The 12,935-nt window shown below is 56.3% G+C and overlaps 2 protein-coding genes across 3 annotated transcripts; one reads left to right on the forward strand and one right to left on the reverse strand.

Annotated features, from left to right (window-relative positions):
* Positions 1 to 752: 752 nt before the first annotated feature.
* On the reverse strand, positions 753 to 5,117 carry CCDC116 (coiled-coil domain containing 116). The gene is made up of 4 exons (XM_007974917.3): positions 4,761 to 5,117; positions 3,428 to 3,982; positions 2,729 to 3,313; positions 753 to 1,567 (listed from the first exon to the last, which is right to left on the reverse strand). Exons 1-4 carry the CDS (start codon positions 5,028 to 5,030, stop codon positions 857 to 859), a joined length of 2,121 nt encoding a protein of 706 aa, XP_007973108.3. The 5' UTR covers positions 5,031 to 5,117; the 3' UTR covers positions 753 to 856.
* Positions 5,118 to 7,604: 2,487 nt separating this feature from the next.
* On the forward strand, positions 7,605 to 9,610 carry YDJC (YdjC chitooligosaccharide deacetylase homolog). 2 transcript variants are annotated; one of them, XM_007974921.3, is made up of 5 exons: positions 7,612 to 7,843; positions 7,933 to 8,092; positions 8,287 to 8,386; positions 8,508 to 8,685; positions 8,912 to 9,610. In XM_007974921.3, exons 1-5 carry the CDS (start codon positions 7,680 to 7,682, stop codon positions 9,279 to 9,281), a joined length of 972 nt encoding a protein of 323 aa, XP_007973112.1. In that variant the 5' UTR covers positions 7,612 to 7,679; the 3' UTR covers positions 9,282 to 9,610. The 2 variants fall into 2 exon arrangements, with proteins under 2 accessions (XP_072863075.1, XP_007973112.1); XM_073006974.1 differs by having other exon boundaries at positions 7,605 to 7,843; positions 8,491 to 8,972.
* The last annotated feature ends 3,325 nt before the right edge of the window (positions 9,611 to 12,935 follow it).

Genomic DNA, 12,935 nt, shown 5'->3' on the forward strand with positions numbered 1-12,935 from the left:
AAACCCCATCTCTACTAAAAACACATAAAAAATTAGTTGCCAGGGATGGTGGCTCATGCCTGTAATCCCTGCACTTTGGGATGCAGAGGTTGGTGGATCACTTGAGGTCAGGAATTCGAGACCACCCTGGCCAACATGGTGAAATCCCGTCTCTACTAAAAATACAAAAATTAGCTGGGCATGGTGGCGGGCGTCTGTAGTCCCAGCAACTCAGGAGGCTGAGGGGGCAGAATTGTTTAAAGCCAGGAAGTAGAGGTTGCCATGAGCTAAGATCATGCCACTGCACTTCAGCCTGGAAGACACAGCAAGACTTTTTTTTTTTTTTTTTTTTTTTTTTTTAGACACAGTTTCACTCTGTTGCCCAGGCTGGAGTGCAGTGGTGCAATCTCGGCTCACTGCAACCTCTGCTTCCCCAGGTTAAAGCCATTCTCCCGCCTCAGCCTCCCAAGTAGCTGGGATTACAGGTACCTGCCACCACACCTGGCTAATTTTTGTATTTAGTAGAGACAGAGTTTCACCGTGTTGGCCAGGCTGGTCTCCAACTCCTGGCCTCAAGTGATCTGTCCACGTCAGCCTCTCAAAGTGTTAGGATTACAGGCATGAGCCCAGCCAAGAATTCATCTTAAATATAAGTAAACGAATAAGTAAATAAATAAAATGGCGGCTGAAATCTCAGGACAACAAACCTGTGTCCCAGCAACACAGGCTTTATTTCTATTTCTTTCGCTGGCTCCCCTGAGAGTCTCAGCAGAGCTCCTCGTGGGCATTCAGCCTGTAGTGACTCTGCTCATGGCAGGGGCTGGTGTGATGGGCAGCAACTCTGACAGAGCAGGGAATCGAGTGGCTAGTGGGGACTTCATGGTTGGTCACTATGGCCCACATCCACAGAGTGGCTGACCGAGGCCTCCTCTCCAGGTTCTGGGAGGCTCTGGACTCCATCCTCCTCCTTGTCCTCATCCTGATCCTCATCCTTGTACTCATCCTCATCTTCATCTTCAACCTCGGCCTCATCATGGCCTTCACTGTCCGTGTCCTTGGACTTGGGGAGACTGGAACCCATGCCGGTGCCAGCGGACACTGAGAGCTTGGGCTCCAATGGGCTGAGCTGCCGGCTGGCTGGCAAGTTGGTGTAAATGGAGCTGCAGGGCTCTGTGGCCTGGTCCTGGGCAGTGTGGGTGGCCGATTCCTGCTGCACAGAGGGTGTCTCTGTGCTGCGGTGGGGGGTGCTGAGCCGGGAGGTCTGCCGGGCCCTTTTGGCCTCCTCCAGTTTACGCAGCAGGCAGCTCCGGTGGGTCTCCGAGGACAGCTGGATGCGGGAGCCTTTCACCTTCTTTAAGCCCAGGGAAAGGTCCCTGAGCACTTGGGTGACAGGAAAGGAGAAGAAGCCCAGCTGCTTACTGAGGTCCTTTTCAAACTCATACTTGCGGATGAGCAGGGAGGCTGCCTGCTGGGTCAGGAAGTCGGCGAGCTCCTCATAAAGGCGGTTGGAGAAGTGAGACATGCTGGACTTCGATGAGATGGAGGGCAGCGGCTTCTTCTTTGTGAACCTGCCACTGCTGCGGGGGCTCTGCATAGCAGCCGGGGAGGGAAAGGAACACATGTCACACCTGCCAGCCCCATCCTTCTGTGACACCCCTTCCAGCCACTGTGCCCTCCTCAGAGCCCTGCCAGCCCTGCCCATCGCAAACATGAATGGGTACACTTCGTGTGACAAACACACTTGTCACATGAAGGGTACAGCTTTGCCACATCTGCTATGCTGACGCACTCAACTGCCCACTCTCATGCTCACCTCACCATCACACCTCCTACACCTGTTGGGCCTGGGGCAAGGGCAGAGAACTGTCACAGGGTGAGGTTAATCTGAGCTTTGACAACTGGGTTTGGGCAGGCTTCCGCCCAGGCCTGCCCAGAGATGCCTGCAGGAGCCTTGATGGCCGAGGAAAGGGTCGAGGGACCATGCTGGAGATCCACGAGTGTGAGGCCACCTACGTCTTGTGCACATCCTGCCTGGTCAACTTTCCCTTGGCAAAGTCCAGAGACTGGGAAGTCCTGCTGGAGGCAGCTGGATTCAAGGGAACTAGACCTAGGAGGCAAGGCCCCGGCCAGGCTAGTGCTTCTGTCCACAAGGGACGGGACCCTCCACTCCCACGTAGGAGCGTCTCTAGATTCACATAGAAACGTTAGCAAAAATACCCAGCATAAATAAATAGCCTTTATTTATCTGTGACAACACCTGGTAGTAGCTAGGCCAGGATTCATGGGCCCCCATCAGCTTGACCCCTGCCCAGGAGGTTTCCATAGTGCAGGGCAAGAGACCTTGACCTTGAGCACCTGCCAGTGATAGTGGCTGCTAGGAGTGGTGGGTCAAGGAGCCTTTCTCCTGCAAACTTATGTCCGGTCCTACTTTCGAGGAGGTCACCTCTGGACACAGTGAGGCGGGAGATGAGGAAGCAACTGGGGAGAGCTCAGGGAGAAGGTAGCAGGAAGAGCGGGGGTAGGGGCAGGCAAGTGGAGGTGTGACAACCCTGAGGTGGCCCTGGCCGCAGGCCACCTCCACCACTATCCCGGGCGCGGGCAGGGTGAGGTGCAGGCCCCGCCAGGGCTGGGCCCTCTGTCTGGAGCTCAGGGAAACAGGTGGGTTTTGTAATTTGGGATCTGAGTCAGGCTCCTTCTCCCTGGAGTGGAGTGAGGGGCTGGGGACATCGGGTTTCTCCATGGGTGTCACCTTGAGCTTGAATCTGGTGGCCACCTGGGCACTAGACATGGAGGGGGAGCCTCCTCTGTCCTTGTGTTTTCTCTGAGGCATCTTGGGGCTGGAGACTGTGGGGTGGGGCTGCCCGCTGTTGGTGGGTTTAGCCGGCTCAGAGCCCAGCGGCGACAGATTGCGTTGAACCTGCAGCTCTGAGGGGGGCTCCAAGCTGGTGGGGAACAGAGGACGGCCGTCGCGGCAGCGGGCGCTGCGGAGCTTATCCACAGCCTGGTTGATGACGCTCTGCAGGGCAGGGAAGAGGCGGTGGTCAGCCAGGAAGTTCAGTGTGCGATGGGGCTCACGGAGTGGACAGTAGCCAGGCAGGTCGAGGGACTCCAGCTGGCTCAGTAACGACTTGATCTCTTTATTGAACTCTCGTTTGCAGATTGGCTCCTGTTCTCCAGGCCTCGGCTCTGATGCTTCAGGCACACCAGAGCTTGAGCCCAGCAGCTCCGAGAACCAGGACAGGGGCTGCTTCTGGGTCCACTGAAAGCTGGTCTGGCTGCCCAGCAAATCCCACAGCAGGGAGTCCCTCTGGGAGCAGGACTGACTGAGGCCTTTCTGCAGAAAGAGGGTGACTCTGAGAAGTGTTCAGGAGCAGCCAAGCCAGGGCTCACCCTGGCCCTGGGCTCTCCGTGGGAGTCCACCCCACCCAGCCATGGCCCCGGCTCTCACCCCTTTCCTCTCCAGCTGTAGAAGCCGCTTGAGATTCTTCTCCAGCAGGAGTTTGTCCTTCACAGGTGGCAATGAGCCTAAGCCTTGGGTACCTAGGTCACTGTCCCGGCTGTGGGAGCCCAGCCAGCCAGCCATGAGGCTGCTATGGGAGTCGGACATGGAGCTGGAGCTGGATGGGTAGTTGTTGGGGTGTCCAGTGCAGAGGGTCGGCCGTACACGGTGCCGGTGTACAGTACTGAGGCTGGGCCGGGCATGTGCCCGCCGCCCACCACTTGGCACCTCCACTGGGTCCTGCACCTCCACAAGTGGCACCCCAGCCTCCGTCTTCATGGCAGCCATGCGCTCAGTCGCCTTCTCCACCACTGTCTCCAGGCTGTCCAGGACATGGCTCTCAGTCAGGAAATCCAGAAAGTGGCTAAAGGGCTGAGGGTGCCTCTTGTTTCGGCGTTGGTTCTGGAGCGCTGAGCTGCCACATGTGGATGGTGGGTGTGGCACACGGCCCGGCTTGGAGGCTGGCCCCATTTCTGGAACCAGTGGCTTCTTGGGTAGCTGCACCTGAGCAGACGGATATGTCACAGTGGGCATGGGTGCCCTACAGGTGAAGGGCTCCCTGGGGTCTTCCTAGGGTAACACTAGGACCTGGGTGAGAGTGAGTAGTGGAAGGAGCTGCGTTTTGGAGTCTGGAAGCCCTGGATTTGGACCCTGGCTCTGCCACCTACAGCCTGATGACAGTGTGCAAGATGGCCCCTCTTGAGGTCCAATTTCCTTATCTGCAAAGTGGAGGTCTATTCAGGGTCGCCCTGAAGCTTTCCTAACACCTACATTTCACACACACAAGTCCTGGCTAAGGGATTTAGCCTGCTTCTGCCCTGACACACGGCAGGATGAGCAATCATGAACCTCTCGGAGTCTCCCTCCAGCTCCTCATCTGTCCATGCAGCAGGCCATCCCTGTCTCCATGGCAGGGCTGCAAACAACACCTGAGGTCTTGAGTGCAGACAATAGCTGAGGTCTTGAGCCCTGTGCTACCCAGGGCTGTTTCTCCAACTTGAGCCCTAGGCACCTAGTCAACTCCCTGTTCCCACTCTAGGGTCCCAGTCCACCCAAGCACCTTCCAGGTCGCTGGAAGTCAGAAGGAAACAAGGAATGAAATTGAGTGTGACACGGGCAAGCAGGGGAGTCATAGGAGAAGTCAAGGCAATAAGGACTTCACTAAGAGGCCCACAGAGCAGGTCAATAGACAATGAGAAATGGGGGCTGTGGTCTTGGGTGTCAGGGTTGGCAGGGAACATGTTGTGGCCTTAAGGGTCGAGGTCCTGCTGGGCACACTTACTCGTGCACTGCACATGGAGTGGCTGGCCTCATCGTCAGCCACGTAGCCCGAGTGGTGGCGGCACCTGGCCATGTGGTCACCTGGCAGGTGACCGAGCCTGCTGCCCACCTCTCTCTTCAGCTGCGCATTCCTCTCTGCGCGGGCTGGGGAGACAACGTGAGGGTCTCCAATAGGTCCACACATCTGTGGCCCTGGAGTCTGCGGGTCCCTTGCTCCCCGCACCCCGCGTCCTTCATGCATCCAGCCCTTCCTCTGCTCCATGGCCCCCATGCGTCTGCAGGCAGGCAGTTCCCAGAGTCATCCGGGTGGAATCGCCGAGGACCATCCTGTCTCCGATCATCTTTGGATCTGCGTGTGCTTGACCCTCCCTACTCCCAAACCCTGGGCAACCTGTCTTTCGCCCCAGCCCGGAATCAACGGACTCACCAGAAACACCGCCTTGCTCCTCGCAGGCCAGTACAGTCTGCGCCCTCACTGGGGCAGCTACACAGTGCGAGGAAGTCGACTGGCGGCCTCCACTTGCTTATTTGCATACCACATCCTCATTGGTTCTTACAGAGGAGCTCATCCACTACTCTCTCCGACACAATAGTTGGGGGCGGGGCCCACATTGGCCCAACCTCCAATTCTCTGGACTCTGCCCTCCCACACTCGTCTGGGAGCCGCAGGCTGAAGATGCTGGTGCCTACGTCCCCGCTGCCGGGAGGACCCACACCCACCACCGAAGCTGGGGCTAGGCTCTATGATCCGCTCCTGCCCCGAGGGGAGTCTAAAAGCCAAAGCCACGTCTTCCACCGGTGACACAAGCACCTTCCTCGTGTCCTCCCTGGTCGCTGCGCAGCCCTGGGCCTCCTGCTCCTGTTCGTTTCCAGGGGCCTCTGCCCCTCCCGCGGTGTGCACAGCCCCAGGTTCTACCTTGAGACCTCTCCCCTCTGCAGTGGAGAGAGTGCTGGCTCTCAGTCACAGACCTAGCTTTAGTTCCTGGCTCTGCTCTTTCCTGCCAATGTGACTCAGCCTCTCTTAGCTTTGGTCCTGCACTGTAAATGGGCTTGAGTGTTCTTCCAATATGGGAATATGGGATTCAATACAATCTCCCTACAACACACCCCGTATCCCAGTGAAGCCTTGAATATTCTTACCTCCTCTCCCTCCCTCCTTTTCTCTTTTGCTCAGTAATACCCCACCATGGTGTCACTTCTTCCAAAAAGCTTTTACTGTGAATTCTGCCACCCCCTACACGATTCACAGTAAACCCCATTCCAGACTCCACCATACCATGTTGCTACTTATGTGTCTACCAGATGGTGCTCCTTTGGGGCCAGAACTGAGGCAAATCACCCTGAATACTTCCAGTGTCTGGCACCAAGTAGGTGCTCAATAAATGTCAGTCTCCTCCTTCCCATCTGCGCACCCTCGGGACCTCTGACCTTTCCAAGATCAGCTTCCAGTGGAGAATGGTGGTTGGTTGAGGTCTGACAATTCACCAGTCACTATAAACACAACAGTCGTTATGCCAAGAGCATGGTTGAAGGACTCTATGAGGCTTTCAATCCTCACATACCTCATGAAATATAGTTACTCTCGAGTTCTGCTCTGTCCTCTCAGCTCTGGCTACCCACTAGGTCAGGGACAGAGAGGACATAGCAGGTCTGGGTGCAGGCCCTGAGCTGTGAAGTTCAGTCTTATCTCCACTACTCCTGGCAGGACCACACTTTCGCTCTCTGACCCCCCCGTTTCCTAATCTGTGAAACAGGAATGACATCACCAATTTCATAGTCTGGACACAAATACCACGGGAAAAATCAAGACTGCCACATTGCAGTGAAAACTGTGGCTGCCTACCATGTACAGTCATGGGTAAGGAAAGCTTTTCTGGACCAAAGAGAAAAACAGTGAAGTTATGAATGTAAAAGCTGTAGCCTGGCAGAGAGCTCAAGATGGAAACAGGAGATAATGTTTTCTCAAAAAAACCCATTAGTGTATATGCTTTCTTTCATTTTCTTAGTGTCTAGAGCTCAAGAAAAAATAAATAAATCAATCAAAAAATGCCTGCTCTTATAAAAATCTGCAAAAGATCAATAGGCAATTTGAAAAAGAGTAAGAATAGCTAATAATATGAAAATTTTCGTTCACACTGCTATCTAAGAAACTACTAGAATGTGATAACATTGGTGTAATCATCTTTATGTTCTCAAAACAACACACAAAAAAGGTGGGTTGGGGAGAAAGGGAGTTGGGTGTGTTTATTTGCTTAGAGAAAACACTGGAAGGACACAATCCAGAAAGTTAACAATGGCAATCTCTGGGAAGGGTAGGAGATTTTTTTTTTCTTTTTTGGTATTTTTCCTTTTTCTTTTTTTCTTTCTTTTTTTTTTTTTGAGATAGAGTCTTGCTCTATCGTCCATGCTAGAGTGCAGTCGTGTGATCTCGGCTCACCACAACCTCCGCCTTCCGGGTTCAAGCAATTCTCCTGCCTCCCGAGTAGCTGGAATTACAGGCGCGTGCCACCACTCCCGGCTAATTTTTTTATTTTGAGTAGAGACGGGGTTTGCCCATGTTGGCCAGGTTGGTCTTGAACTCCTGACCTCGTGATCCACCCGCCTCAGCCTCCCAAAGTGTTGGGATTACAGGCGTGAGCCACTGCGCCCGACTTCCTTTTGGTATTTTTCATATTAAATATCACTTTTGCAGTCAAGGAAAGTTCCGCGTTGCAATGAATCCAGCACTGGTCTGGTTAGCGCGGGAGCAGTTGCCGGGTCCTTGCAGGGGCACGCCGGACCGCTAGGTGGCGAGAACAAAGGCGAAGCGCAGCCGCGCCTGGGCGTGTGCGTCGGGGCGGGGCATGGGCAGCGTCCAGGGGCGGGGCCTGGGCTGTCCGGTCCACTCCCCTGGGAGCTCTAGCGGTGGGCCCAGGCGGCCATGTCCCGCCCTCGCGTGCGCCTGGTGGTCACTGCGGACGACTTTGGTTACTGCCCGCGACGCGATGAAGGCATCGTGGAGGCCTTTCTGGCCGGGGCCGTGACCAGCGTGTCCCTGCTGGTCAACGGTGCGGCCACGGAGAGCGCGGCGGAGCTGGCCCGCAGGTGAGGGGAGGGCCCCTAGCAGGGCGGCGATCGGCTTGGGGCGCGCTGCTCCGCGGCCGCCAGTGCTCCAGCTCGCGCTCCGCCCTCAGGCACAGCATCCCCACGGGCCTCCACGCCAACCTGTCCGAGGGCCGCCCAGTGGGTCCGGCCCGCCGTGGCGCCTCGTCGCTGCTCGGCCCCGAAGGCTTCTTCCTTGGCAAGATGGGATTCCGGGAGGCGGTGGCGGCCGGAGACGTGGATTTGCCTCAGGTGCGGAGCCGCAGCTGCAGGAGGATGCTTGCGAGGACCCCCAGAGCTCCGCCCGGAGGGTACTGTGAGGCCATTAGGAGATGGCGGTGGATGACTTCTTCATTCAAACACTGGAGCGGTCACACGGCAGCACGAGGAGGGTGTCCTCGGCAGCTACTCCCGGTTGCTCAAGGTGTCTCTCGCTCGCCCTCTAGGTGCGGGAGGAGCTGGAGGCCCAACTAAGCTGCTTCCGGGAGCTGATGGGCAGGGCCCCCACGCACGTGGATGGCCACCAGCACGTGCACGTGCTCCCAGGTGCGTGGTTGGTGATCCCAGTTTGAAAGGCGTTTACTCCCAGGTGGGGCTGGGGAAGTAGGGGAAGTTCGATGCCCCCAGGTGAAGGGACGTGCTCCTCCTAGACCCGCTCCGCCCGCAGGCGTGTGCCAGGTGTTCGCCGAGGCGCTGCAGGCCTATGGGGTGCGCTTTACGCGACTGCCGCTGGAGCGCGGTGTGGGTGGCTGCACTTGGCTGGAGGCCCCCGCGCGCGCCTTCGCCTGCGCCGTGGAGCGCGACGCCCGGGCCGCCGTGGGCCCCTTCTCCCACCACGGCCTGCGGTAAGGCTTCCCACCCTGTCTCCTACCATAGCTGCCCCAATCCCTCCGCACTGACTATTCACCTGGCTAGCTGTGACCGTTTCTCAGCCCGGAAGCGAGTCTGGCGTCGATCGCTGCCGCCACCCCAGTTCCCCCCTCCCGCCCCCAGTCCCTACCCTACCCTACCCTAGCCTAGCCCTGGCCATGGCCCGGCCTGGCCCCGCGGCTGATAACCCGCCCACCACAGGTGGACAGACGCCTTCGTGGGTCTGAGCACTTGCGGCCGGCACATGTCCGCTCACCGCGTGTCCGGGGCCCTGGCGCGGGTCCTGGAAGGTACCCTAGCGGGCCACACCCTCACAGCCGAGCTGATGGCGCACCCCGGCTACCCCAGTGTGCCTCCCACCGGCGGCTGCGGTGAAGGCCCCGACGCTTTCTCTTGCTCTTGGGAGCGGCTGCATGAGCTGCGCGTCCTCACCGCGCCCACGCTGCGGACCCGGCTTGCCCAGGATGGCGTGCAGCTTTGCGCCCTCGACGACCTGGACTCCAAGAGGCCAGGGGAGGAGGTCCCCTGTGAGGCCACTCTGGAACCCTTCCTGGAATCCTCCCTACTCTGACCCGCTACCGACAACCAAGCACTAATCCCCTTACTACCAAGCAAGGGGAGCCAGGATTTAGTCCTGGCCCAGCCCAGAACCGGTCCCTGGAGCAGGGTCTGTTGACTTCCCTGGGTAGGACACTGCCACGTCTGGGCCCAGGTCCTCATGGCTCCAAATGGCATCTAGAGTTTGAGCAGCCTTCTTGGCTGCAGGCGGGTCCATCCTGTGGCAGCGGGCTAGGGCCCGCAGAGCGTTTGGTGCCCCTCCATGCTGCAGTGCAAACACCTTCACCACTGGGGCAGTGGGGAGAGATGGCTAGATTAATAAAATAACGTGTGTCTTTCAAACTTGGGTGGTTTATTAGCTCTGCCCAGGAGACCCTCACAGAAACAAGCAGGGACAACCCTCTTGGCTCAAACCACTCCAGGAAATGGCCCATTCTCCATTCTGGTTTTGTTCATTTGTTCATGCTGCGGTTTTCTTTATTCCTTTTTAGGGGGTGGGAGTGGGAGAAGACTGTCCTCACCAGGCTGCTTTTGAAGAGGCATAATACTATAATCTTAGTATTGATTTTTGGAAGTCACCTGTAGGCCGAGTGCGGTGGCTCACACCTGTAATCCCAGCACTTTGGGAGGCCGAGGCGGGTGGATCACCTGAGGTCAGGAGTTTGAGACCAGTCTGACCAACATGGAGAAACCCCATCTCTACTAAAAATACAAAATTAGCTGGGCATTGGTGGTGCCTGCCTATAATCCCAGCTACTCCGGAGGCTGAGGCAGGAGAATCACTTGAACCCGGGAGGTGGAGGTTGTGGTGAGCCGAGATTGCGCCATTGCACCCCAGCTTGGGCAACAAGAGTGAAATTCCGTCTCAAAAAAAAGAAAAGAAAAAGAAAAAGAAGTCATCTGTTTAGATGTAAGCCATTCTAGGGGATAGGTGTGAGGAGACCTTGCAACCCCGTGGGAATACATTTAAATTTTTCTAGGAGGAACAGTCTTCCCAGGAAATGGGATACCGAGGTTCCTAACTTGACCTGGCAATGTAGGGATGCCCTGTGGACAGGGGCCCCATGTGGCTTAGGCGAAAGCTCCTGAGGTGCAGGAGCAGATGGGGAAGGCAGTGGGAGTCCTCTGGAGCACAGAGTCCTTCTGCCCCACTCCGGAGGATGGAAAGGCAGATGGAATACCATGTGGTTCTTACCTCATTTCATGAAATAGCATCTAGGAGGCAGGCACCAATCTCCCCATTTTACAGGGGTAGAGACAGGAGTGGCAGAACAGGGCTTTGAAACTACTCATTCATTTATTTAATGTGCACCAGGCCCTAGCCTGGGTCAAACATGGAATCAGTGGCCAAGAGAGCTCTCACCCAGCCTAGGCAGCTTGGAGGGTCGTGTGGCTTTCTGAAGGGTGAGTGTGGGATGTCTCTCTGCCTTCCTGCTTCTACCCACCCATGCCCCATCCCCTTGACTGCGGCTTCAGTCCCTTTTTCTGGCTCCACACTCGTCTTCCATCTTGACCTTCACTAGACTTGGACTCTCCCATCCACAGCCCTTTTCCTGGTTTCTTGCACCCATGCTTGTGAGCTGGAATCACACTGTACGGTGGCTCCTCCTGCTGCCTAGCCTCCATGTCCTCGCCTCAGCCTAATGAGATCTGGCCACACTCCTGGCTGGGGCTGGGAGAGGGGTGGCCTGAAGTTAGCCAGAGGCACAGACGCAGCTCCCTTGAGGGGCTTCTGTTATGGAAGTGTTCTGAGAGGAGCAGGCAGCTGGTTGTGCAGCTCTAGGCTCAGGAGAGAGGTGTGGGTGGGCAGGAGAGATCTGGGCATCTGCACAGATGCTAGATGAGTGGCTACTGTCACCCACGGAGGGAAGGAGGGATGAGCAAAGAGCCGACAGCAGCCCTAGGGACCATGAACCTTTTTTTAAAGACAGGATCTCATCCTGTCACCCAGGCTGGAGTACAGTGGCACAATCACTGCAGTCCTCGACCTCCCCAGGCTCAGGTGATCATCCCACCTTGGCCTCCCGAGGAGCTGGGAACACAGGCATGTCTGGTTCATTTTTTATTTTTTGTAGATGGGGTTTTGGCATGTTGCCCATGCTGGTCTCAAACTCCTGGGATCAAGAGATCTGGTCACCTTGGCCTTTCCTTCAGTGTTGGAATTACAGGCGTCAGCCACAGTGCCCTGCTGACCATGAGCATTTGAGTGAGGCCAAGCCAGGCACAGTGGCTCACACCTATCATCCCAGCGCTTTGGGAGGCTTAAGTGGGAGGATTACTTGAGCTCTGGAGTTCGAGACCAGCTTGGACAACACAGTAAGACCTCATTTCTGTTATTTTAAAAAGAAATAATAATGGCTGGGCATAGTGGCTCACGCCTGTAATCCCAGCACTTTGAGAGGCTGAGTCGGGAGGAAGGCTTGAGGCTAGCAGATCGAGACCAGACTATGTAACATGCCAAAACCCTGTCTCTATAAAAAGTACAAAAATTAGCCGGGTGTAGTGACACGAGCCTGTAGTTCTATCTACTCAGGAGGCAGAGATAGGAGGATCGATTGAGCCTGGGAGGTAGAGGCTGCAGGGAGCAGTGATCATGCCACTGCACTCTAGCCTGGGCGACAGAGTGAGCCCGGCTCAAATAAAAAAAAAAGAGTGAAGTGAGGGGCCACAGACTCACAGGATAATCAGGCCCACCTGATTATAATGAGGCCCTCCTCACGAGGAGGTGAAAGTGATAAGGACCTGTTAGAGTGGTGACTTGTGGCCCACGGGGGTTGTGGGGGCAGCAACAGGAGTATGTCTTAGCCAAGTGGTTCACTGTTACCCACCCACTCAGCATTCGTGTCTGGAGGGTCCACTCTGTGCCAGGCCAGGGCTGGAGCTGAAACGGCCTGGTCTGCAAGGAGCTCCCAGTCTGGTACACACAAGGACAGTCATCCAGTGACACAGGAAGATGTAGGAGAAACCTGTGGCAACGTGTGGAGCCACAGGGGGGTTTCCAAACCTGGCCAGCACAGGGTGGGGAATGCTCTCTGCAAGTGACTTCCTTCCCAGGGCCTCAGTTATGGCCTCTGCACGGTGGTCCTTTCCACTCTGATCCTCTGAGGCCTCCAGGGTTCCCTAGGAACCGTCAGTGAACAAGAACACATTCCAATAATCTGGGAAATGGCCAATTACCAGGCATGGCCTGGGCCAAGCACTGCACTGCACTGCACTGGGAGCAATGGGACCCTCAGCTCCCCTCTGTTCCGGGTTGGTGCCCTTCGCCCACGCCATACCCAGGAAGCAGGGAGAGGAGGAAGAGGTGGGCAGGACAGGGTGGGAAATCCTGAGAGCAGCTCTGGCTTCTTTCAGGGCTGGGTTAGATGGCACCAAATGAAAGGAGCAGCAGCAAGGGGCAGCAGGTGACAGAAGTCAGGCTGTGGCAGGTACAGGAGTGATGAAATGGATGCTTATTTCAAGCTGAACAATTAATAGTGAACAAGGCCAAAACTGGTGGCTGGTGGCTGCAGGAAAGAGGAAGTTGACAGAGGGGCTTAAAGGTCTCTGGCTTTGGGGAGGGGGGTAACTGGCTGTTTCTGGGCTCAGAGGGACCTTGTGGGAGGAAACGTGCCAAGTGGTGGAATGCAACAGGCTCTGCAGTCAGAATGTGAACAAAAACAGGCCA

The sequence above is a fragment of the Chlorocebus sabaeus genome, chromosome 19 (genome assembly GCF_047675955.1).
Source record: "Chlorocebus sabaeus isolate Y175 chromosome 19, mChlSab1.0.hap1, whole genome shotgun sequence".
Lineage (NCBI taxonomy): Eukaryota > Metazoa > Chordata > Mammalia > Primates > Cercopithecidae > Chlorocebus > Chlorocebus sabaeus.

Bases quoted from the DNA above. Each gene is read 5' to 3' on its own strand.
- CCDC116 (XM_007974917.3), bottom strand. From the start codon at position 5,030: ATGGGGGCCATGGAGCAGAGGAAGGGCTGGATGCATGAAGGACGCGGG. The intron at 3,314-3,427 runs GTGAGAGCCGGG...CTCTTTCTGCAG, and splicing joins TACAGCTGGAGAGGAAAGGG to AAAGGCCTCAGTCAGTCCTG. The intron at 1,568-2,728 runs GTGACACCCATG...GCTGCTATGCAG, and splicing joins CCACCAGATTCAAGCTCAAG to AGCCCCCGCAGCAGTGGCAG.
- YDJC (XM_007974921.3), top strand. From the start codon at position 7,680: ATGTCCCGCCCTCGCGTGCGCCTGGTGGTCACTGCGGACGACTTTGGT. The intron at 8,387-8,507 runs GTGCGTGGTTGG...CTCCGCCCGCAG, and splicing joins GCACGTGCACGTGCTCCCAG to GCGTGTGCCAGGTGTTCGCC. The intron at 8,686-8,911 runs GTAAGGCTTCCC...CGCCCACCACAG, and splicing joins TTCTCCCACCACGGCCTGCG to GTGGACAGACGCCTTCGTGG.